Below are 25105 nucleotides of genomic sequence, written 5' to 3' on the forward strand. Positions count from 1 at the left end.
TAGCACAGTCAATGAAGATTTATAAAACATGCAAAGACAGAGCTACACTATTTCAAAAGAGTGCTCAATTTCTTGTGGAGCTAAAGCTGGATCTGGTCAATACTGTGACTGAAGAGCAGCTCATCTACAGAGCATCCATCTTTCTCATTCCCTGCCTCTTCACTAATTAGCAGTGCTCACCACCATCCCCCCATAGGCACCAAATGCCTTCATATTTTACCCACTTTCCCCCTCATATTTCTTTTCTAAACTGAAAAGTGAATAAAAATAAATTTTACAAAATCAGTAACAGGTACCAAAGAAAACAGTACTGCATTATGTCATAACTTACAAAACTGACAACCAAGCAAAGAAACAGATACACTAATGCCCCCTTATCCATGAAGGATATGTTCCAAGACCCCCAGTGGATGCCTAAAACAGCGGTTAGTACCAAACTCTATATACAATATATTTTTTCCTATGTGCACCTATGAAAATTTAAATGTATAAATACATTAAATTTAATGTATAAATCAAGCACATTAAAGATTACAAAAACAAGTAATAATAAAATAGAACAATTAAAACAATATACCATAATAAAAGTTGCCAGGGGTGTTGGCTCATGCCTGTAATCCTAGCAGTTTGGGAGGCTGAGGCAGGAGGATTGCTTGAGCCCAAAAGTTTGAGACCAGCCTGGGCAACATAGGGAGACCCTGTCTCTAAAATAAATAATTTTTTTTAAAAAAGTTTAAAAAAAGTTAAAAGTTTTATATAGTATGGTGTCGCTCACTCTCTCCAGATAGCTTACTGTAGACACCTATTTTTGGACTGTGGTTGGCCTTGGGTAACTGAAACCGCAGAGAAGGGGAAACTACTTTGTTCATTGTGAAGAGTCAAGATTTCTTACCCCACCCCACTTTTTCAAACAATACCAAAAAAAAGTGAATTATGAAAATTCTGAAAACGTGGAGACTCAAGAAAAATTGTATAATTCAAAATTAATGTAAATAAAACACTTTGTTATCTTGATTATAAGATTAAGTAGCCATTTTGCTGGATGAAGACAAAGCAATTTTTATTTAATAAACACGTAATTTGTGAATTATAAATGTTTGTATTTTATTACTCATGCAATCTTCATTGGGTAATCTATACAACACTAAAAAATTTACAAAACAATTTCATCATGTTTGATGATTTGCAAGTTTCAAATATAACTTAAAATAGGTAGATATTTTCCTTTTTTTTTTTTTGCTATGATGTATATTTGTCAAGACAGAAGAGGAAATATCTCCTTTTATAGTTTGTTAGCTTTGTATATTTATGCCCTTTAAATATCTAGCTATAAGGCATGTCTTCTTCCATTTGCACACTTGACCCAGGCCTGAAGAGATCTTATAAGAGATCTTTTTCATTTAGGGTGGTATTTCCATCTATCTAGAGAAAAGAATTTGGGGATGCTGATCACAACTTTATAATACCCCAAATCTGCACAAAAGGGGCTCCTGAGGGATGGGACGGTGCTTGCATATGAAATAATAAACACAGTTTTTTAGAACTTGTGACCATAGCACTTGACAAAGACATAGAAAATGGATAGCAGTCTTGTGGTTCTGAGGTACATATTCCTGGTGTGTTTTCACAAATGAAAACATTTAAAAATATAAATTTCATCAAAGACATGTAGTCTCTCACTTCTATAAGAGAAAGAGAATGTATTGGAAAAAAATCACAGACTTTTCAGCTGTGTAAATTGAAAAGGAAAAGGAGGCAAAGGGCTGGAAGTGGAAACTATAAAAGGTTTGACTATGTAAAGTATTTTCTAAGCCACTGATGGATTCAGTTTGCCAATGTTGTATTAGGATATTTCCATCTACATTTGTAAGGAATATTGATATTTAATTTTTATTTCTCATATTGTGCCTATCAGGATTTGGTATTAAGATTTTGCTAACCTCATATCATTTATTTAGAAATATTTTTTTTCATTTTGACTGCCTTTTTTTTTAGATATAACAATTACAGAACATTTTATGAAGTATAAGTGCTATATTATAAAGTGCACATTAATTTAAACACCTCCCATGTGAAGAAAGAGAATTTTGTAAACACAACTTATATGCTGCTTTCTAATCATAAGCCTTGTCTTCATTCCAGAAGTAACAACTATCTGCAATTCAAATCACTTTATTGTTTAACTTTGTATATTTTACATTTAAATATGTATCCCTAAGCACTAGCTTGGTTTTGCCTGGTTTTGGATTGCACATGAATGGAGTAATACGGTACATATTCTTTTTGAATGTAACTATTTTGTATCAATATTTTGCTTTAGAAATTAATCATGTGGCACATAGAGATAGATAATTTATTCAATTGATTCATAGCATTAATGGAATAATAATTCACAGTTTGTCTAGTGGAAACACAAAGATGGGTTGTTTTGAGTTCGGAGACTAAGATGATGACGATGGAATTGCTTCTCAACACTGAATAGTATTTGAGTTTCTAAGCCTAGTTAAAACTCAGCCTTTAGGCTAAGATTATCTCAAGGGTATGGTTGTTACATCTATGCTAAAAGTTTTGGCTGGATTACATTTATAGACAAAGGTTCAATCTACAGTTAACTATTCATTCAGTTTGACAAGGTAACATCAAGGCAGAGTGATTAAATATCTGGTTTTCCCAATAAAGCCTTCACATGCTCAAAGTATCTGATATTAAGTCCAGAGAGAAAAGCACAGGGGTGAAAAAACAACCAAATACAGCGAATATAAGAAGCAGCAGACCAGACAAAAACTGTGATTTGTTTGCTTATGTGTAAAGCTGACTGGAATTCAGTAGACTAAAAAACTGAGTTTCTGAAAAAATTGTGCTTCTGAAAGAAATGCCAGTCAAAACTAGGTCACATGTGTCCAACCAAATTAAAATGGAGGCCAGACCTGCGGAAACCCTATGCAGACAAAGCCAGTTGGGTCTCATATGATCCTAAAACTACTTGATTTACAAAGGTAAGCAAAAATTAACTTGAGCTATATTTTATAAATGCCTATAATAAAGAAAAACAGAACTTAAACTCAACCAATCAAGACAGCTAACAGGATAGCCAAACATTTGATTGGTTAGCTATAAGCGTGCTTTATTTGGTCTGTCCTGTGTTTTGCTTTTCTCCTGTGTGTGTCCTATAAGAGCGTCCACATGCATTCCTTCAGTAGAGCTCCTGAACCACCTCAGTTTGGAGCTTTTCAATTTATGGACCATCATTTGCAAATAAACTTAAAAAAAAAAAAAAAACTTTACTGTGCCTTAGTTTACATTTTTAACACATGTTGAGCTAAACCATGAGACTGGGTAATTTATAATAGTAAGAGGTTTAATGGACTCACAGTTCTACATGGCTTAGGATGCTTCTCAATCATGGGGGAAGGAAAAGAAAGAGCTAAGGGATATCTTACACGGCAGCAGACAAGGAAGTGTGTGCAGGGAAACTCCCCTTTATTAAATCATCAGATCTCATGAGACTGACTGATTCATTAACACAAAAACAGCATGAGAAAGACCCACCCACATGATTCAGTTGCCTCCCCCAGGATCCCTCTCATGACACATGGGAATATTGGGAGCTACAATTCAAGATGAGGTTTGGGTGGAGACACAGCCAAACCATATCAAACCCTATTCCAGAGATATAGTTTAACATATTATGAAGACAAATGGGACATTACAAACAATGTAAGAATCTCTTGAAATTTTCACGTTTCTTACTAGTTCTAAAACTACATCTTTTTTTATGAGACATATTCTTTGCCCAACTCAGAACATTTCCCTGTCTTTCAGGGAGACCTGTCACAGCTAGAAGATCATAGAAAATAACAGTAACAACCACATAAATTGTCATGCTAGCTATGAAAAGTGTTAGTGGAAGGACTGGGCTCTCACCAAGACAGAGAAAAATAGAGGTAGGTGGTAAATATGTAAAAGGACCAGTCAGAAATGCAAGCAGACTACCATTCTCCCCATTTTACCAGTGCTACCTCAAAAGAATTCTCAGAGAAATGGATTACTGCTATCATCAACAAATATATTTGAGCCAGGCACAGTGGCTCACACCTATAACCCTAGCATTTTGGGAGGCCGAAATGAGAGGATATCTTGAGCCCAGAAGTTTGAGACAAGGCTGGACAACATAGAGAGACCACTTCTCTACAAAATAATATTAAAATAAAATAGCTGAACATGTTGGTGCACACCTATAGTCCCAGCTACTTGGAAGGTTGAAGTGAAAGGATTGCTTGAGCCCAAAAGGTCCAGGCTGCATTAAGCCATGCTTATGCCACTGACCTTCTGCCTGGGTGACAGAGTGAGACTCATATATATGTATACATTTACATATATGTACACATGGGTGAGATTCACATATACAGCTATGTATGTATTTGTACATATGAGATAAGCTGGTGAGAATGAGGTCATTGAAGTAGATACTGTATCCTGTTCCTTGCCAATTTGGTCAGTGATGAGTTCCATAGTTAATACCACCATGAAAATGTCCTCCTCTATACCTGACTTCTCTTCAGAGAGAAAATTCCTCATCTTACAATAATTTCTTATTTTCAACTAACGGATTAATATAATAATTAAGGGATTAATATTTAATATATATTGTCTCAGTATTTCTCTCTTACTATGTCCATTAATTCCATTGCTCATTACTAATGTGTTGTTAATTGCATTAAAAGATCAGTTCTGTAGAATCAGGTCATATCAATCTTTATGAAATCAGAGCAATTATTATTCAAACAATTCAGCAGGCAATTTTCATACTAACAAATATTTTCTTTCTTTTATAAGAGCCACAGGTGATAATTTTCCATATTCAAAAGAGTACCCAATGAGGTCTTGTGTTCTCAGATGCAATTATGGACAGATTTTTCCTATCACTGTTTTCACTTTTTACTTCACCCTAAACTGCAATTTGTGAACACGTTACAGTCCCCAGTTAGGAGACTAACAGGACATTGAAGAATGTCGTTGGAAGGCGATTTCTGAATTTAGAGGTGGAAATCCAGCATCACCATCACTAACAGCATCATCATGACGTGATCATCATCATGACATCATCATGAGGGACATGACAGAAGGTCAAAGGGGAAGGGGACACTTAGGAAGAGGCAAAACCTGAGGAGCACTCTGACACCGTAAACACTGAGTCTTGCAGAAACACTTGCGTGAACATGAATTCAGTCTCAACAGAACAAGAACTCACTCACTGCTGCTGGTTTTGAGTTCATTCCTGCTACTAAGTGATTTAAAAATCGGATTAATTATACTGCTGATAGTGATGGTGATGCTGGATTGCCACCTATAGATTCAGAACTCTCCTGCCAAAGTCATTCTTCAATGTCCTGTTAGTTCCCTAACTGGGGACTGTAATGTGTTCATAAATTGCAGTTTAGGGTGAAGTAAAAAGTGAACATGGTGATAGGAAAACTGTTCATAATTGCAACTGAGAACACTAGACTTTATTGGGTACTCTTCAGAATATGGAAAATTATCACCTGTTGCTCTTATAGAAGAATAAAATATTTGTTAGTATGAAAATTGCCTGCTGAATCATTTGAATGATGATTGCTCTGATTTCATAAAGATTGATATGACCTGATTCTACAGAAGAACTGATCTTTTAATGCATCTAACAACAAATTAGCAATAAACAATGGAATTAATGGACACAGTAAGAGAGAAATACTAAGACAATATATATTAAATATATCCCTTAATTATTATGTTAATTCCTTAGTTGAAAATAAGAAATTATTATAAGGTGAGGAATTTTTCTCTCTGAAGAGAAGCCAGGTATAGAAGAGGACATTTTCATGGTGGTATTAACTATGGAATTCATCATTGACTTAATTGACAAGGAACAGAATATCTGATTCAATGACCTCATTCTCACCAGCTTATCTCCTATGTACAAATACATACATACCTGTATATATGAGTCTCACCAATGCATACATTCATTTAAATGTATACATATATATGTGTCTCACACTGTCACTTAGGCTGAAGAGCAGTGGCATAAGCATGGCTCAATGCAGCCTGGACCTTTCAGGCTCAAGCACTTTCTACCTCAGCCTTCCAAGTAGCTGGGACTACAGGTGTGCACCACCATGCCCAGCTAGTTTATTTTATTTTATATCTTATTTTCTAGAGAGATGGTGTATGTTGTCCAGGCTTGTCTCAAACTCCTGGGCTCAAGATATCCTCCCATTTCGGCCTCCCAAAATGCTGGGAGTATAGGTGTGAGCCACTGTCCCTGGCTCAAATATATTTGCTGATAAGAACACTAATGCATTTCTGTGGCAGATCTTTTCAGGTCTTTATAGCACTGGTAAAATGGGGAGAATGATAGTTTGCTTGTGTTTCTGACTGGTCCTTTTACATTTTTGTTTACATACTTGTTTATGTGGTTGTTCCTGTTATTTTCTATGATTCTCTGGCTGTGATATGTCTCCCTGAAAGACAGGGAAATGTTCTGAGTTGGGGAAAAATATTAAGTTGCATAAAAAAAGATGTAGTTTTAAAACTAGTAAGAAAAGTGTAATCTTCAATGGATTCTTGTATTGTCTGTGGTCTCCCATTTGTCTTCATAACATGTTAAACTATATCTCTGGAATAGGGCTTGATATGGTTTGGCTGTGTCCCCACCCAAATCTCATCTTGACTTGTAGCTCCCATAATTCCCATGTGTCATGGGAGGGACCCTGGGGAGGCAACTGAATCATATGGGTAGGTCTTTCTCATGCTGTTCTTGTGACAATGAAAAAGTAAGTCTCATGAGATCTGATGGTTTTATAAAGGAGCATTGCCCTGCACACACCCTCTTGTCTGCCACCATGTAAGATGTCCCTTTGCTCTTTCTTTGTCTTCGCTGTGATTGTGACGCCTGATAAGCCATGTAGAACTGTGAGTCCACTAAACCTCTTTCTTTTATAAATTACCCAGTCTCATGTATGTTTTTATTAGCAACATGAGAACAGACTAATACAGAGTTTTAGCTACATGTGTTAATAAGGTAAACTAAGGCACACTAAAGGTTTTTAAAAGTCTATTTGCAAATGATGGTTCATAAATTGGAAAGCTTCAACCTGAGGTGGTTCAGGAGATTTACTGAGGGAATACAGTGGGGACACTTTTAGAGGACAGACACAGGAGAAAAGCAGAAGACAGGATAGACCAAATAGGGCACCTTTATAGCTAACCAATCAAACGTTTGGCTGTCCTGTTGGCTGTCTTTGATTAGTTGAGTTTAAGTTCTGTTTTCCTTAATATCGGCATTTATAAAAAATAGCTCAAGTTAGTTTTTGCTTACCTTTGTAAATCAAGGAGTTTTAGGGTCATATGTGACCTAAGTGACTTTATCTGCCTAGGGATTCTTCAGGAATGGCCTTCATTTTAATTTACTTGGTCATATGGGACCTAGTTTTGGTTGGTGTTTCTTTCAGAAGCACAACTTTTTCAGAAACTCAGTTTTTTAGTCTGCTTAATTCCAGTCAGCTTTACACACAAGGAAACAAATCAGTTTTTGTCTGGTCTGCTGCATCTTATATTTGCTATATTTGATTGTTTTCTTCACCCCTGTGCTTTTCTCTCTGGACTTAATATCAGACACTTTAAACAATATAAGGCTTAAAGCATTATAAGGCTTCACACCATGAAACACTAACAAAAATAAGCTAATATAATTATTTTAATATATGTAAAATAGATTTTAAGAAAAAACATTAGAATAGATAATGTCACTTCATGTGAGTAGAGGGTATATTTGCCATGAAGATACTACAATTCCAATGCTCTATGCACTAATCAGCATGGCATCAAAATATGTAAAGTAAAAGTTGACAGGACTTCTAAAAGAAATAGATAAGCCTATATTAATAGAATAGTTTAACATTAAATATCAACAAATAATAGAATAAAAAGACAAAACTCAGAAAAGATAAATAGGATTTAGAAAATATGACTAACAAATAGATGTAGTGGATGTATGAAACACTGCACCCCCAAACTGCAGGATACACATTACTTTCAGCAAACACAAAACATTTATTAAAATTGACCATATATGCATAACATAAATTTTAGCAAATAAAATTCTATGTAAATGGAAACTTAAACATATGTTTTAAAAATAGTCCATGGTGGAAAAAAATCACAATAAAAATTAGAAAAATTTAAAATTAAGTATAATAAAATATAATAAAACCTTGTGAAAAATGATTAAAAATTCTTACAGAAAAACATATACCAGGAAAATAACAGCAAACATACTCAAAGGAAGTAAAAATAATTAAATAACAATATAAGAGGGAAAATTAGTGAAAGATAACACATTTGAAACAATCAACCAAGACAGATTTGAATAGACTAAGAAAACAGGCAAACTTCTGGTAAGATAAATTATGAAAAGAAAAGCAAATAATATGAAGAAATTAAAGGATATAGTCTGTTGGTATCAAAATTTTAATAAGATGATGTTATAATCAAAATTACGTAAAAATATAAATAGTTGAAACTGGCAAATGTCTAGAAAATTGTAACTGCCAAAACCAGACCAGAAGAAATAGGTAACAGAATAGTTTCAGGTCAAGATCATAGAAATGTATGCTGAGTAATCCAATAATAAGTTACATGTTAAAGAATGTTTGTAGCATCACCATCATCATAGTCTCCAAACTTAAAACAACCCAATTTTGTGTTTCTACTAGACTAGATAAATTGTGAATTATTTTATTAATACTATGTAGTATTTAAATAAATAATTTGTCTCCACATGCAACATGATTAATTTTAAAAACATAATATTCATTAAAAAATGGTTAAATTTTATTAAAAAGAGTATATACAGTGTTATTCCATTCATTTGCAATCCAAAACCAGGCAAAACCAAGCTAGTGGGTAGGGATACATGTTCGAATGTAAAATTCACAAAGTTAAACCATAAAGTAATTTGAATCGCAGATAGTTGTTATTTTTGGAACGAAGACGGGGTTATGATTAGAAAGGAGCATATAAGGTATTATGGGGTTAACAAAGTTCCCTTTCTGGACATGAGAGGTGTTTAAATTAGTGTGCACTTTATAATATAGCATTCATACTTCATAAAATGTTCTATATTTGTTATATATAACAATAATAGGCAGTAAAAATGAAAAAGAGAAAAGAAATATTTCTAAACAAATGATATGAGATTAGCTAAATCTTAATACCAAATCCTGATAGGCACAATATGGGAAATGAAAATTGAAAATATTCCTTATAAACATAGATGCACATATTCTAAAACATTGGTAAACTGAATCTATCAGTGGCTTAAAAAATACTTTACATAGTCAAACTTTTGATAGTGTTCTCTTTCTGCCCTTTGCTTCATTTTTCTTTTCACTTCCATCTGCTGAAAAAGTCATTCTGTGATTTTTCCCTAGCATCGATTCTCTTTCTCTTATAAAAGTCAGAGACCGTGTGTAAGATTAAATTTATATTTTTAAATATTTTATGGAAACACACCAGGAACATACAGCTCAGAACCACAAGCCTACTATCCATTCTCTAGGTCTTTGTCATGTGTTATGCCACAAGTTCTAAAGAACTATGGTATTTTTTTCTTATGCAAGCACTGTCCCATTCCTCAGGTGACCTATTTTTGCAGATATTGAGTATTAACAAGTTGGGACTGGCATCTCCAAACTCTTTTCTCTAGATAGATAGGAATGCAAAAGTATAAAATGCAAAAGTATAAAAAATCTCTTCAGACCTGGGTCAAGAGTGCAAATGGAAGATCACATACCACATGGCTAGATATTTAAAGGGCATAAGTATATAAAGCTCTGTTAAAGGAGATATTTTCTATTCTATCTTGACAAATATACAATCCTAACAACAAAATGGAAAGTATTTACCTAGCTACTCTAAGTTATACTTGAAACTTGCCAATCACCAAACATGATGCAATTAAATTATTTTGAAAATATTTAGTATTCTGTATGTAGATCACCCAATAAAGATTGCTTGCATAATAAAATACAAATATTTATAATTCACAAAAATAGTTTTTTCTTCCTCCAGCAAAATAGCTGCTCATTATCTTATAATCAAGATAACAGAGTATTTTATTTACATTAATTTTGAACCAGACAATCTTTCTTAAATCTCCACATTTGCAAAATTTTTATTTTTATTTTTTTGGTATTTTTTGAAAGAATGGGGTGGGTTGAGGAACCTTGACTTTTCACAGTAAACACAGTTGTCTACCCTTATCTGCAGTTTCAGTTACCCAAGGTTCACAACAGTACAAAAATATGTGTGTACAATACAGTAAGGTATCTGGAGAGAGTGAGAGATGCCACAATATGTAACACTTTTAACATTTTTTTTACTCTATTTTTTGAGTTTTTATTTATTTTAGAGACAGAGTCTCCTTATGATGCTTAGGCTGGTTTCAAACTTTTGGGCTCAAGCCATCCTCCAGCCTCAGCCTCCCAAACTGCTAGGATTACAGGCATGAGCCACCACCTCTGGCAACTTTTATTACAATATGTTGTTTTAATTCTACAATTTTATTATTAGTTATTTTTGTAAACATATACTGTGCTTGATTTATATATTAAACTTTATCATATGTAGGCGAATAAAGGAAAACATTTATTATATATAGAGTTTGGTACTAACCGCTGTTTTAGGCATCCACTGGGGGTCTTGGAACATATCCTTCATGGATAAGGGGGCACCAGTACATCTGTTTGTTTGCTTGGTTGTCAGTTTTGTAAGTTATGACATAATGCAGTACTGCTTTCTTTGGTACCTGTTACTAATTTTGTAAAATTTATTTTTTATTCACTTTTAAGTTTAGAAAAGAAATACGAGGGGGAAAGTGGGTAAAATATGAAGGCGTTTGGTACCTATGGGGGAATGGTGGTGAGCACTGCTAATTAGTGAAGAGGCAGGGAATGAGAAAGATGGATGCTCTGTAGATGAGCTTCTCTTCAGTCACAGTATTGACAAGATCCAGCAGCTTTAGCTCCACAAGAAATTGAGCACTCTTTTGAAATAGTGTAGATCTGTCTTTGCATGTTTTATAAATCTTCATTGGCTATGCTATTAGCCATAAAAGCTTCGTTTAGCTGCATATTTGACGAATCATGCAGTATTTGTACTCAGAACTTAAGCTGGTTGATTCAAATTTTCTACAGCTCAGACAAGGCAAAAAGTACAAAACAATGAAAGAGAATATATCTTTATTTGCATGGTTGCAAATGTGAGTTTAAGTTTGCTTCATAATCATCTATGAACTATTTCTGTCGATGGTGAAAACATACATATCTTATCTAGGGCTCAGCAGAGAAATTGAAGAAAAATAAAGATTTCACCAGAACAGCCATGTGAAGATTAATCGGCAAACTTTAGAGATTTCTGCTTTGACATTGAGCCAACAATGAAAGAAGGAGAAGAAAAAAGAGAAGGAAGAAGAATTTCACTGTACACTAAAAAATATGAATAACATTTTAGATCAGTGAATAACCAGCGGTGACTTTAGACTTTGAACATTCTCTGTTTTGACATGGAAAGTGTCCTGCAGAGTATCTTCACTCTTATAATAATTGCAGAATTCATAATTGGAAACTTGAGCAATGGATTCATAGTACTGATAAACTGCATTGAATGGGTCAGTAAAAGAGGGCTGTCCTCAGTTGATCAAATCCTCATTATCTTGGCAATCTCCAGAATTGGGCTGCTTTGGGAAATACTAATAAATTGGTTTGTAGTTCTGCATCATCCAGCCAGACTTACGGATGGAACAGCTTTAACAATTGCTCTTTTTAGCTGGACAGTTACTAATCACTTCAGTCTCTGGCTTGCTACAATCCTCAGCATCTTTTATTTGCTCAAAATATCCAGTTTCTCTTGCCCTGCTTTTCTCTATTTGAAGTGGAGAGTAAACAAAGTGATTCTGATGATACTGCTAGGAACCTTGGTCTTCTTATTTTTAAATCTGATCCAAATAAACATTCATATTAAAGAATGGCTGTATCGATGTGAAAGAAACACATCTTGGAATTTCAGTATGAGTGACTTTGCAACACTTTCAGTGTCGGTCAAATTCACTATGACTATGTTCAGTCTAACACCATTTACTGTGGCCTTCATCTCTTTTCTCCTGTTAATTTTCTCCCTGTGGAAACATCTCCAGAAAATGCAGCTCAGTTACAAAGGACAGAGAGACCCCAGGACCAAGGCCCACATAAATGCCTTGAAAATTGTGATCTCATTCCTTTTACTCTATGTCAGTTTCTGTCTATCTATGTTCATGTCATGGCTTTCTGAGGTATATCAGAAGGAACTGCTTCAGATGCTTTGTCAGACAATTGGAGTTTTCTATCCTTCAAGCCATTCTTTTCTTCTGATTCTAGGAAACCCTAAGTTAAGACAGGCCTCTCTTTCGGTGGCAGCTAAAGTATGGGCTAAACGATGAGGAACCCACAATTTCGTAAGTCATTCAGCCTATAGATTATGGTATGTTGTATAAAGAAACAGGAGTCTATGAGGAGTTTAAAAGATATTTTATATTTTCCTGGTTTATTCTATTGTGACGGTTATTGCAAATTTTAAAACTCTTCTTGATAATTGCAAGTTAATTAAGAATATTATGAATTTATGATGTGTATTTCTACATTATCAGGAATTTGAAACTTATTTGAGGAAATCATTGGTAGATTCTACTGTAAATTAAAAATATATACTACAGAATACTTATGTTAATTGTAAATCTACAACTTTTTGTTTGGCAGTGGCTGTCAATTCTAAATCACTCATTGGGACGAGTAATTGAGGTAATTATTTTCTTGTATCATGTACTCCCATTTAAATCGTAAATTATGGATAACTAGAACAGTTATTTGGAACAGAAATAAGGGAAGTTTGAAGCTGGAACCATTACTACACTGATGGGTTGAGAGAATTGAGAGGGTTAAAAAGTTTAATGTGAATAACTGCCACATGAAAAGATAACTTTGCTTTTTAGAGACTATATTGTGTATATGTGTACATGCATATTTTATATTATGCCTTTTAAAATAAATATTACTGAAGTAGAATTTACATATAACGCAACATGTTAGCGCACATTTTAGAGTTTTGACAATGTGTACACCTGTGTGACCACAGCGCCAATGCCCTTTGCAGTCCAGCCTCTCCTCACCAGCCCTTCCTTCCAAGCAACTACTTATCTGCTTTGGTAACTATAAGAGAGTTCTTTGATTTCTAGAATTTTATGCATACACACACACACACACACACACACACACACACAGAGTCATAGTGTGTGTACTGTTATGTATGAGGCTTCGTTAACTCAGGATAATGTTTTTGAGGTTCATTTATTTTGTTGTCCTGATCAGTAGTTTGCTCCTGAGCAGTACTCCTGAGTAGTATTGGATATACCACATTAAAACATTTCTCTTTCCTATTAGTGAACATTTGAATGGTTCTCAATTATTGGCCATTATAAATAAAACTGGTATCAACATTCATGTGTGTCTCTTCTTCTGGATATACAGTTTCATCACTCTTGAGTAAATACCTATCAGTAAAACTGTCAAATCATAAGGTAAGTGTATGTTTTAAAAAAAAAACTGCCAGAATTCTGTAGAGTGGTTGCACCATTTCATATTATTGCTAGCAATATACAAATGTTTCAGTTATTTTACATTCTGGCCAACACTTGGTACATGCTCTGTTTCATTTTGTTTTTTATTTTGGCCATTCTAGTTAGAATGTAATGGCATCTCATCATAGTTTTAATTCACATTTTCCTGATGGATAATGAGGCTGAATGTTTTTTCATGTGCTTTGGGTCATTCATAAAATCTCTTTTTATGAAATGTTTGTTTAAACCTTTTGCCAGTTACTTAGCTTGATTTGTGGCTTTCTGTTTTTTATTACTGAGTTGTAAAATTTCTTTATGTAGTCTTTGCATTAGTCCATTTTTATGAGGCTGATAAAGGCATACTCAAGATTGGGTAACTTACAAAGAAAAAGAGGTTTAATTGATTCAGTTCTGCATGGCTGGAGAGGCCTTACAGTGAAAGGCACATATTACGTGGCAGCAGTCAAGAAAGAATGAGAGCAAGTGAAAGGGGAAACCCCTTATGAAAACATAAAAAAGTCATGAGACTTATTAGCTACCAGAAGAACAGCATGGGGGAAACCAGCCGCCATGATTCAACTGTCTCCCACTGAGTCCCTCCCACAACATGTGGGAATTACAGGAGCTACAATACAAGATGAGGTTTGGGTGGGGACACAGTCAAACCTTATCAGTCTGAATATAAGTTCTTCATCAGGCATAAGTTTTATAAATATTTTCTGCCAGCCAGAGGATTGTGATTTCATTTTCTTTACAGTGTCTTTCAAAGAGAGGACATTAAAAACTTTTGATGAAGTTCAATAGTGAATTTTTTTTCTGCAAGAAAATTATTTTTTACTTATTTTGCTTTTAAAATTCAAGGATTTTTTAATGGATCAGTTGGAATGTCTTTCTGGTAAAATGATTTATTTTCTTGTGAACATATACCCAGTAATTGGATTGCTAGGTTGAATGGTAGTTTAAGTTCTTTGAGAAATCTCCAAACTGCTTTTTACAGTGGCTGAAGCAATTTGCATGCCCACCAACAGCGTATAAGTTTTCCCTTTGCTCTGCAGCTTCACCAGCATCTTTTTTATTTATTATTATTGTTGTTGTTTTGTTTTGTTATTTTTTTGTAGTAGCCATTCTGTCTGGTGTGGGATGGTACCTCTGTATAGTTTTGATTTGCATGTCTCTTAATGATTAGTGATGTTGAGTATTTTTAAATGTTTGTTGGCTGCTTGTATGTCTTCTTTTGAGAAGTGCCTGTCATATTTATTGCCCATTTTTAAAGGGGTTGTTTGTTTTCTGCTTGCTCAATTGTTTCAGTTCCTCATAGATTTGGGATATTAGACCTTTATTGCATGCCTAGTTTGCAAATATTACATTCTGCAGGTTGTCTATTTACTCTATTGATAGTTTCTTTTGATGTATGCAGAAGCGCTTTAGTTAATTAGGTCCTATTTGTCAGTTTTTGTTTTTTATTGCAATTGCTTTTTATGACTTAGTCACAAATTCTTCCTCAAGGCCAATGTTTAGAATGGTGTTTCCTGAGTTTTCTTCCAGGATTATTGTAGTGTGGAGTCTTATACTTAAATTTTTGATCCATCCTGAGTTAATTTTTGTTTAAGGTGAAAAGTAAGGTTCAGTTTTATTCTTTTGTGTATGGCTAGCCAGTTATCCTAGCTATCCTAGCACCTTTTATTGAATAGGGTGTCCTTTCCCCATTGTTTATTTTTGTCAACTTTGTCAAACATCAGATGGCTGTAGAAACGTGCACTTTGAAATCAACAAAATACAGTAGTAATTTTTGGTTCATAAGCAGGAGGAGCAAAATCTTTTCTCTAAGATAAGACATACGTGTTTATCTAAACAAAGTGAGTCATTCATTAATCACTTTAACAAAATCCTTCTTTAGAAAACTACATGTATAAGAGGGAGTTGTGCAGACACCCTTTCCCCTGACCCCTCAAGACAGTCTTGCTCTGTAGCCCAGACTGGAGTGCAGTGGCACAATCTTGGCTCACTGCAACCTCCATCTCCCCGGGTCAAGCAATTCACCTATCTCAGCCTCCCAATTAGGTGAATTACAAGTGCTAGTCACCATGCCCAGCTATTTTCTTTTCTACTTTTAGTAGAGATGGGGTTTCACCATGTTGACCAGGTTGGTCTCAAACTCCTGAGCTCGTGATCCACTAACCTCAGCCTCCCAAAGTGCTGGGATTACAGGCGTGAGCCAATCCACCCAGCTGACAATTTTATAGATAAGAAAAATAGCTACTGACATAAGAGCAATTTCTTATAAAAGCCTGTGGATTTGACCGCAAAAAAGGCAATCCACTTGGACTCCCCTCTCCACTGCAGAGAGCTTTCCTATTTTGCTTATTAAACTTTTGCTCCAATCTCACCCTCTTGTGTCCACACTCCTTAATTTTCTTGGTCATGAGGCCATGCACTCGGATGACACCTTGGATAATGAAATCAGTGCCCCGACCTGTTTTGGTAATACCAGCTCTGGGGCCAAGACACGGGAGACACTCTTAAGCAGAAGACTTAAGTCTATACAAGTGGTATAGATTTATTTGTCTGTCACAGACAAATCTCTAACCAGTCTCTCTCTTGAATTTCTAAAATTTTACATTCATTGTGATGAGAATCAACATTCGGTCCATTTCAAAGGGTATGCACAAAGTTTGCCAAAGCCAATATGGCTTGGCAGAAAAATCTATGTTGCATATATCATGAAAGCACATAGAGGATCTGTATGAACAGGGTTTTCATAATCACAAGAAAAAGGAATTAATCATATGAGTATCTTTATATGAAGGCAAGGAGGAAAACAGGTTAATGGAAGCCTAGGTAAATGTGCTTATGATTTAAAACAAACTTACTTACTCAGGAAAAATATATTTCTCACCTCACCTGTTAAAGTCTTATGGAAGTTTAACCTTGATAATATCCTAATACCAGAACTTATGTTTCTTCTTTGAACCTCATTCCTTCTCATATTGTAGTAATGAAACGAATGAATGAATGAATGAATAGCAAGTAAGTAGTGGAGCACAGTAAGCTCTGAGAACTTACCGCCTTCCATTCCACGTATTACTTTATAAGAACATTGGTATGTCACGTCATCTATAAAATGAAGGTAATAATAATCATATCTTCAGAATAAAATGACTTGGATGATTAAGTGGAATACAGTAAATGCTCAACAAATGTTTTCTATTATAACCAATTTGGCTAGGATAGGTGGAAAGAATAGAAATACAGCAAATTAATTGTGAAATCATAATGTATATTTATGGAACATCAACATCAAATTTAAAAATGTAGAAGACCACCATGATAGTGTAACCAAAGCTTTTAGACAAATCAAAGCAAAGTTGAAGACTCAGAGATACTGTGTTTATTTGCTAATTGCATTATCAGAATGCTTAGTTGGTGCAATGAATACAATAATTCTTCCAATTCGCATAAACTGCTAGACCACAGCAACAATTCATTCACTCTCAGCAGAAGTTTATCCACTGTGCCAGTATTCATCTTTGCTGGCAAACCATGCTTTAGCGTTCCAGACAAATTGGAGCTAGGCAAAGTTGAAGAATATTCTGCTTTGTGTTCCATTCAGAGAGGTTCCGAGTCTTCAGAGAAGAGTGAGGCATATGAGTGCGAAAGAGCTGAGGCATGAAATTTGGAAGTTATCACAAGTGCAGAAGGAAAACCAGGGGATTTGAAGCACAAGGGTGATATAATCTAATTTCTACTTAAATACCCACTCTGACTGTTGTGAGGGAACAGATATGGGATGTGCTGGGAGAAGAATGTCACCAAGACCAGCTGGAGGCTGTTAAAGTCCTCCAGGAGACAGCATCATGGGCTGAACAATCATGTTTTAGTAAAGATCATAGAAGTAATCATATTTGGGATGTATTTTGAAAGTAAAGGCAATTATATCTGCTAATGGGTACAGCCTGGAGGGAGTGAGGGTTTTGAACCACTGTGCAAACACCTGTCAGAGACTGAGAAAATGTTGAGATGTGTTATGAGAGATGAATTCTAAAATTTCACATGTTGAAGACCCACCCTTCAGGACCTCAGAATATGAACATCCATAGCAGAAGGCAAGTGAAGTGCTGAGGGCTGCCACTCACCTCCAGGTGCCCCAGCCCCACAAGCAGTCCTGCTTCTCCCTTCCACCCACCCTCACTCACAAAGTGTCCCTGTCAGCTCTTCCATCACCTCTCTATTTGACGTATCTGGTGAGTGCATAGCTGATATTTACATGTTTCTGATACACTAGTCTCTTTTACTGATTGCTGACACTGGAAAAGGTAAGAGAAGGGACCTTTTCCAGTGTCAGCAAGTGACCTTTAGGGGCATTACCTGTTCTTTTCCTGTACTCTCCTGCCAAGGAGAAACCTTTCTTGCACCAGGCCTGAAGCATGCTCAGTTGCCCACATCATCAGGCAAAATCTGGCTGGCACTCCTTTGTTCCTTTTCTCTGACCTTCCTTTGTGTCATGGTGGTTGACCTGAAGTCACCTAGGCAGAACGGCTTATCTCCAGATCCCATGGAAAACAATACCTGGTGAAACCAGAGGCAATAATCCCAGTAACACAGTGGGATCTGGTGGGCTCAAGCAACTATGCTCTGCGTATGATAAAACTCATAAAGCCCAACTAGAACTGATCCACTTCCCACAGTGCCAGAGAAGAATTGCCAGTTAAGAATGTAATCCCTCTTCAAATATGTCTATATTTATTCCAGGGAAAATATCAATCTGCCCGGCTCCCTTACAGGAACAACACTGTCTACAGCAAAACCAGCTCCATTAGGAAGCCGTCCTGTATTATTATCTGCAACTCTTCAGAAGGGCCAGACCAGACCCTCCTATGCACAGCAGAGAATCCACTCAGGCACACCTGTCTAGGGGCTTGTCTTTATGACTTCCTGTCAAATGGCCTCCCAGCCATGCCTCCAACTAAGCTATACTCAACCTAAAAGTAACCACGCACAAAAAGCAAAAAATTACCCAGGTCTGAAATGGTTGCTGGCAACTGGTGATACTGACTAGTATATTTTATGAATTGATGAACAGGGAATTACTAAGTATTATGGAGCAATCCGAACTGAGAAGAGAGCTACCAATCCAGGACACTGAAAGGGCTTTTTGGAAACTTAATAGTTTGTTGGCCAACTGTACAGACAAAAATGAAATGAGGAGTACCATACACCATTACTTAGAAGATTAAAGGACATCTTTCAAAAGTCATGTGGGGGAAAAAACATAACAGATATAGGAAGAAAACTACACGTGGTTCATTAAATATCAACATCAAATATTAATTTAGACTCATTAAATATCAGCAAATAATTGCCAAAAATAAAGTGAGAAAGAATGAGTATTAAAATATTATAGAAAAAATCATCTGTGTGAAATGACACTCTAATGAAACAGGTGACATAAATAGTAAAAAAACAGAAGCCCAATTACTGTAGTTGAGGCTTGGAACATAAATACTGAGTAAAAAACAGAAGCCCAATTACTGTAGTTGAGGCTTGGATAAGCATATCAAATAATCTTAGCTGATTGTGAAATTGTGGTCACTTAATTATCAGTGGTGGGGAACACAATATTTCTTAGGGTAAATAAAGCAGAGGATAAATTCTATAGAATATTCTGGAGAAAGTGGAGGTCTTAGCTATTTGACATCATGTGGCTAACTGAAGGAACCACATGTTCACTTTGTTCAGGTTTAGAAATTCCTTGGTGGTTTCTGTGTTCAGTTTTGCTTTAATAATCCCTAAAGATACTTATAAAATACAACTGTTTAGCTTTCAAGTGTTGTACAGAACCAAGGCTTGCCTGAGTAGATTGAGATCCACAGAAGCTTGGACAATTCCTGTAGCCTGAGCAGGCTGTGGAGCAGTTTTCTGTCTTCTGTGTGTGCCCAGGAGTGTGCTGTGTCCACACACCTCACAGATAAGCAGAGACCATCTCTACAGCATGAAAAACATAGCTAAATGTGAAATCCATACACACACGTCATGAGAGATGGAAATAGGCTATAAAATGAGTCAGAGACATTGACTATCTTCACTGTTAGCTGTAGGATTGCTGCCTATCACCTCTGACACACACACACACACACACACACACACACACACACACACACGACACGAAAAGCACAGTGGGAAGCAGAATAGCAGTCTACCAAAGAGATTGAAAACCAAATGACATCTAAAGTTCAATTCTGACACTGTGCTGATTGCTTGCTTGGACACAGTTCGGTCAAAACCTTTGTCCAAGTTATACTTGAACATTTTATAAATTTAATTAACACAGCATTCTACCTAACCCTTCCTGCTGGGCTAGAATGCCAAAACAAGTGAGGGATACACTTGACCTGAAGTAAGAAAGCAGAACCCAGTCTCTGAGGTGATGAAGCCCACCCTGCAGGGAGCTCAAAGGTGCCATTGTTCTGCTTGTCTTTATAAAGGGAGCTGCCATGTTTCTCTTGCACAAAGCTGGGAGCAACACCAGAGCCTCCTGCAAGATGCTTGTGATTCTGCTGTCAGTGGCCCTGCTGGCCGTGAGCTCAGCTCAGAGCTTAAATGAAGGTAAGACAAATTGGGGCAAGATCTTGTGACTCTGATTGGGATGTAGAAGCTCACGCTATAGAGGGGGGGAGAGAAGAGAGGAGGATGAGAAAACAGATGGCACTGCAGAGTTCTCATGCCAAGGATCAGAAGACCTATTGTGCCCTCATTCCTCACCAAGGTCTCATAATTTGTTTATTGCACAGATAGAACCGAATAAATAATTTGTACCAGGGGAGTGAGAGAGAGATTTGCTTTTATAGAGACATGGAGCTGCTGTAAAGGATGCAGTGGAGAATGCAAGACAGATTTAGGGAAGTCCATCTGTGAAGATCCTGTACTGATCTCAGTATACAGGGATGATGCTGGCCTTGCTGCACAGTGGATTGGCATTGATGAAGGAGATAAACACACATCAGAGCTACTGCAGAGACAGAGAATTGGGTAAAAACCTTGTCTCTCTCTACAAAGAGACGGAGAGAATAATCAGAGTGAAGCTGTCATTTTTCTCTCCCCTATGTGTAGTATTTCAATGTGCTGGGAATGGCATGTGTAGGATCATATGTATCCAAATGGTTTTTCCTCGTGGCCTTTATTGAGAAAGCTCGCAAACATCAGCAACATGTTTACAGAAGAGGGCAGAAGAATCCCGAAATATGACATTGAAATACTCAGGGCAGTTGAACTAAATAAGCACTAAGGCTTGAGGAATCACAGGGAGGACAAACAGGGGCCCTTGTATGTTGAGTTCCTGGTTGATGCTCAGCATGGTAACAGCCGTGCTCCCCTCACGTCTTCCTCCACTTCCAGCAGCATCACAGACAGTGGCTGATGAGGTCACTTAGGGGATGCACAGGGTGTGATCAGAAGTCCCTTTTCCTCATAGAACACTATGAGCCCTGAAAGATTCACGAAGTAACTTTTCCCATCATCCTGTACTTCTTTTCTAGATGTCAGCCAGGAAGACGTTCCCTCCCTAATATCAGGTAAATCCCAATAAATTCTCAGTAAACTTTGTCTCCATTTTTTTTTCCTGAAAAATTGATCAATAATTTGGACCAGGAGAGTAAGAGAGTGAGATTTGCATTTGTAGAGACATGGGACTGCTGCAAAGGATGCAGTTGTCCAGTGTCTTCTTATCATCATTTTATTCTCAGGAATTGATTGATGTTAGTGCCCCCAGAGATAGAAACAGTTTTCTACCAACCTTGATTCTTGGGACCACGAGCAAAGAAATTCCATTTTAAACCACCCTTATGTGAATTAAGAGGAGTTCTAATCAGGAAGGCTTGGAAAGGCGGGAGGCTGACAGTTGAGAGGCAGGTCAGGGAGACATGGGTCGTGTGGTGATCACAGAGAGGTATGAAGACAGGAGGGTCTTCCAGCTCTGAGCTCAGCTCTTCTGGTTTCAACTCACACAGATGAAGGGGACTCTAACCAGAGCCCAGATGAGGAGAATCAGAAACCAGCTCTTGGAGGACACCCACCTAGACCCCCTCCTGGTGATGGAAACCAGGATGATGGTCCTCAGCAGGGACCACCCCCACAAGGAGGCCACCACCACCATGGCCCACCACCTCCTCCAGGACAGCCACAAGGACCACACCCACAGGGAGGCCACCACCACCACGGCCCACCACCTCCTCCAGGAAGGTCACAAGGACCACCCCCACAGGGAGGCCACCACCACCACGGTCCACCACCTCCTCCAGGACCACCCCCACAACAGGAGCAGCCTCCCCAGTAATCTAGGCTTCAATGACAGGTATGATTCCAGTTTAAACTCCATCAAAGGCCCCAACTACTACAGTTCTCCGGCTTCATTGTGCCAATGAATTCATTGAAAACCTGTTAATATTGCCTTGTCCAGGAACACATTTCTAAAGATTTTTGTTCAGATAGTCTGGGGCAGGATAGTAAGACCTTGTTTTTAAACAATCGCTTGAAGGCAGTTCTGATTTTGAGAATCACTGTCTTCAAATTACCTCTCCTATGAATGGTTGACAGTGAGGACGTAGAACCGTGTTCTCCCTCTGGCGCTCTGTGTTCTTTCCTCAAATTCAAAGACCTCCCATTTATTTAAAGTTCTCACCTGAACACTCCTTGCTCAGTCCTGCCTCACACCAGCCTTTCAAGTCCAGTATTCCTGCTAAATGGTCCTTGGACTTTCAGGTGTTAAATGGTGTATCATTTTAAAAATACTTTCTTTTAAATTAGTACAGAATTAAGCTAACAAAAAAAAAATTTCACTGAATAGAAATGTATGGAGCTAAATAGTAACAGGATAACTCATAATTACTTCCCGCGCCCCTTTTCCAAAGCATCACTCTGTACACTTTGGAACTTCTTTTTTGAAATATTTATTGCTAAATAAATATATATAGTGCTTGTATTTTCAAAACTGATACCACACCTTATGTGCAGATCTGAATGATGATCTTAGAAACCTTATACATGAGTTCGAAAAGATATATAGATCTCTTCAGTGATTTTGGTTTGTTTTTACAAGTGTATACTATTCGATTTTTTAGCTGGGCTGTGATTTCTTTAACCAATGCATGTCACTGGACATGGAGACTGGTTTCACGCTCTCACTATTACCGGTTATGTTTCCATGCCCATATTGGTGAAAATAACCCTGAACATGTCCAACAGCAACAACGCATAAACAACTTAACAAAATCTTTTCAATTCCTTATATAAGCAACTCTTTAGAGCATATTATGTGCAATGGCATTAAAAGAGTGAACAAAGGTGATATTACAAAAGAGGAGAGAGGTAGAGGGGATAGAGGATGGGCTGGCATCTCCCTCACTGCAGTAACACCAGTGAGGGATTAGACATTTCCTGCCATGTCAAGTCTTTTCTATAATCTTCCTTGTTTTCTTGTTTCAGGAAATGAGTAAGAAGATAACAGTGTTTCAAATGCCATGAAACACAATATGGTCATGCTCTAAGTTCAATATACCAATAAAATAATCAGCTTGCAATTCTGATTTTGGTGTCTCTTCCTAAGCGTTTGTAAGTCTGGAATCTGAGAGCTGTGAACATGTTATAAGGACATCCAGGACCCTTTCTCCTTGATATTTCCAGCAAACTTCTCTCCTCCTTGGTCCTAATTAAGCCAGCTGTCTGGGGAAGGAATTCACTGTTTCTCTCTGTCCTCCACAGCTCACATTTAAATTTTAAATTCTTTTTTCAGTTCATTTACTGATATTCTAGTAATCTTAAGAAAATGAGAAAAACATAACAAATGCAATGAAGTCCCAGAAGCTGAGACAAAGTTTTATCAAGTTCCAATGTAACTGGTTTTGTTCCTAGGGAAATGTATGCTGTTCTACGCCTCTACTCCCCAGAAGCCACTCTACCCATTTTCCCCAGCTTTATCTTTGATCAGTTATGTCCCAGCCTGTGATTGTCACCATTCTTAAAGAAAACCTGAATGGATTTCATCAAAGAGACAGCAGGATTTTAATGGACTAAGAATTTGGAATCTCTCAGATTTCAGTTTGGACCTAATTCTTTTCCTTGCTATTATTGCTTTGGACTCACAGAAAGTGACAGAACTTTCAGAACTTTAGTTTCCTCTTATAAAGGGAGAATAACCAAAATGACAATCTTAAAGGATGAAGACTAAGGACGTAATATAAATAAAAATTTACAAGGTTGGCATGTCAGCCTCGTGGTAAAAATTTTAGGAAAGAACAGCTGACATTAATTTGTGAGGAATTAAAAGCTTCCAACTAAAAAATCTTAAAATTGCTTTAACAGAGATCGAATTACAGTTGTCTTTGACTTTGTTTTTTTTCCCAGGCTTTCAAACAAAATAAGATAATTTGTTCTATTAATATATTTTTAGCATGTTACTTCTAACTAGCCTATTTATAAAAACTAGTTAGCTTTTTTTTAAGTTAGTACCTGTTTGTATGTCATCCATATTGGTAGATATTAGGTCACTTAGAAATTCAAGTTTCTTTTAGACTTACAACAGATTAGTAACATATTAGTTAATATATTAAAATATTGCCAGCATGATGTCAATGTTAATTTGCCACCAAAATTAAAGTATCTAGCATGAGAAAACAGAAAAGAACCTAGTTTATAAGAGATGGAAAATCTATTTTTTTAAAAAAATAAAAGATGCATACTTCTTGTAATTCCATTTTTTAAAGTATCAGAAAACAATGCTAACTACTGAATGAGAAGGGAAATTTAATTATTGATGTGTGAATTTTTGAAAGAATAAGATAATATTATGTAAAAGTCCTCTGACGTAAAATTTCAGTGACATTGATGTTACTTTACATAATATGTTATTAAATGTGACTCAAGAAGTTGAGGAAAGGGTGAATATCAAATAACCTAATATAAATGGAGGAATTAACAGGAAAATCTGTAAGCAGCTCTCACTGTAATCACCAATGTCAGTGAGCACAGAACATTTTCGTGTCGAATTTGTAGCTGAGTAACAAAAGGGAATTCCAATTTCATTTTTTTCTAAGTTATAAAACAGGTTAACATGTTTCAGAATTTATTCTGTGAGGCTCATTAATCAAAATATAGAGACCTGCAAAGATATTCCTTTAAAAAAAACTCTTGGAAGCATATAAACAAGTCAATGCTTTGCTGAAAATAATCCACCATGTTTAAAGAGAATGGTAAAAAAGGTTCAGTGTTAGAATATTGCACCCATCTCAGCTGATAGCATATGGGATTTCACTAAGAAGTTAAAAAACAATCAGAACAGAATAATCTCATTACAACCACCACCAAGTTGACCACTCACCAACAAGTTGCCCAGAGAACTGGGCAGCTTAAGCATTTGTTTCTGGA

The 25105-nt window shown here is 36.5% G+C and overlaps 1 protein-coding gene across 1 annotated transcript; it reads left to right on the forward strand.

The window, feature by feature from the left end:
* The first annotated feature begins 1126 nt into the window (after positions 1 to 1126).
* On the forward strand, positions 1127 to 20162 carry LOC101050891 (taste receptor type 2 member 13). Its single transcript, XM_074403281.1, has one exon. It carries the CDS (start codon positions 11606 to 11608, stop codon positions 12515 to 12517), a length of 912 nt encoding a protein of 303 aa, XP_074259382.1. The 5' UTR covers positions 1127 to 11605; the 3' UTR covers positions 12518 to 20162.
* The last annotated feature ends 4943 nt before the right edge of the window (positions 20163 to 25105 follow it).

This window comes from Saimiri boliviensis, chromosome 7 (assembly GCF_048565385.1).
Source record: "Saimiri boliviensis isolate mSaiBol1 chromosome 7, mSaiBol1.pri, whole genome shotgun sequence".
Taxonomy (NCBI): Eukaryota; Metazoa; Chordata; class Mammalia; order Primates; family Cebidae; genus Saimiri; species Saimiri boliviensis.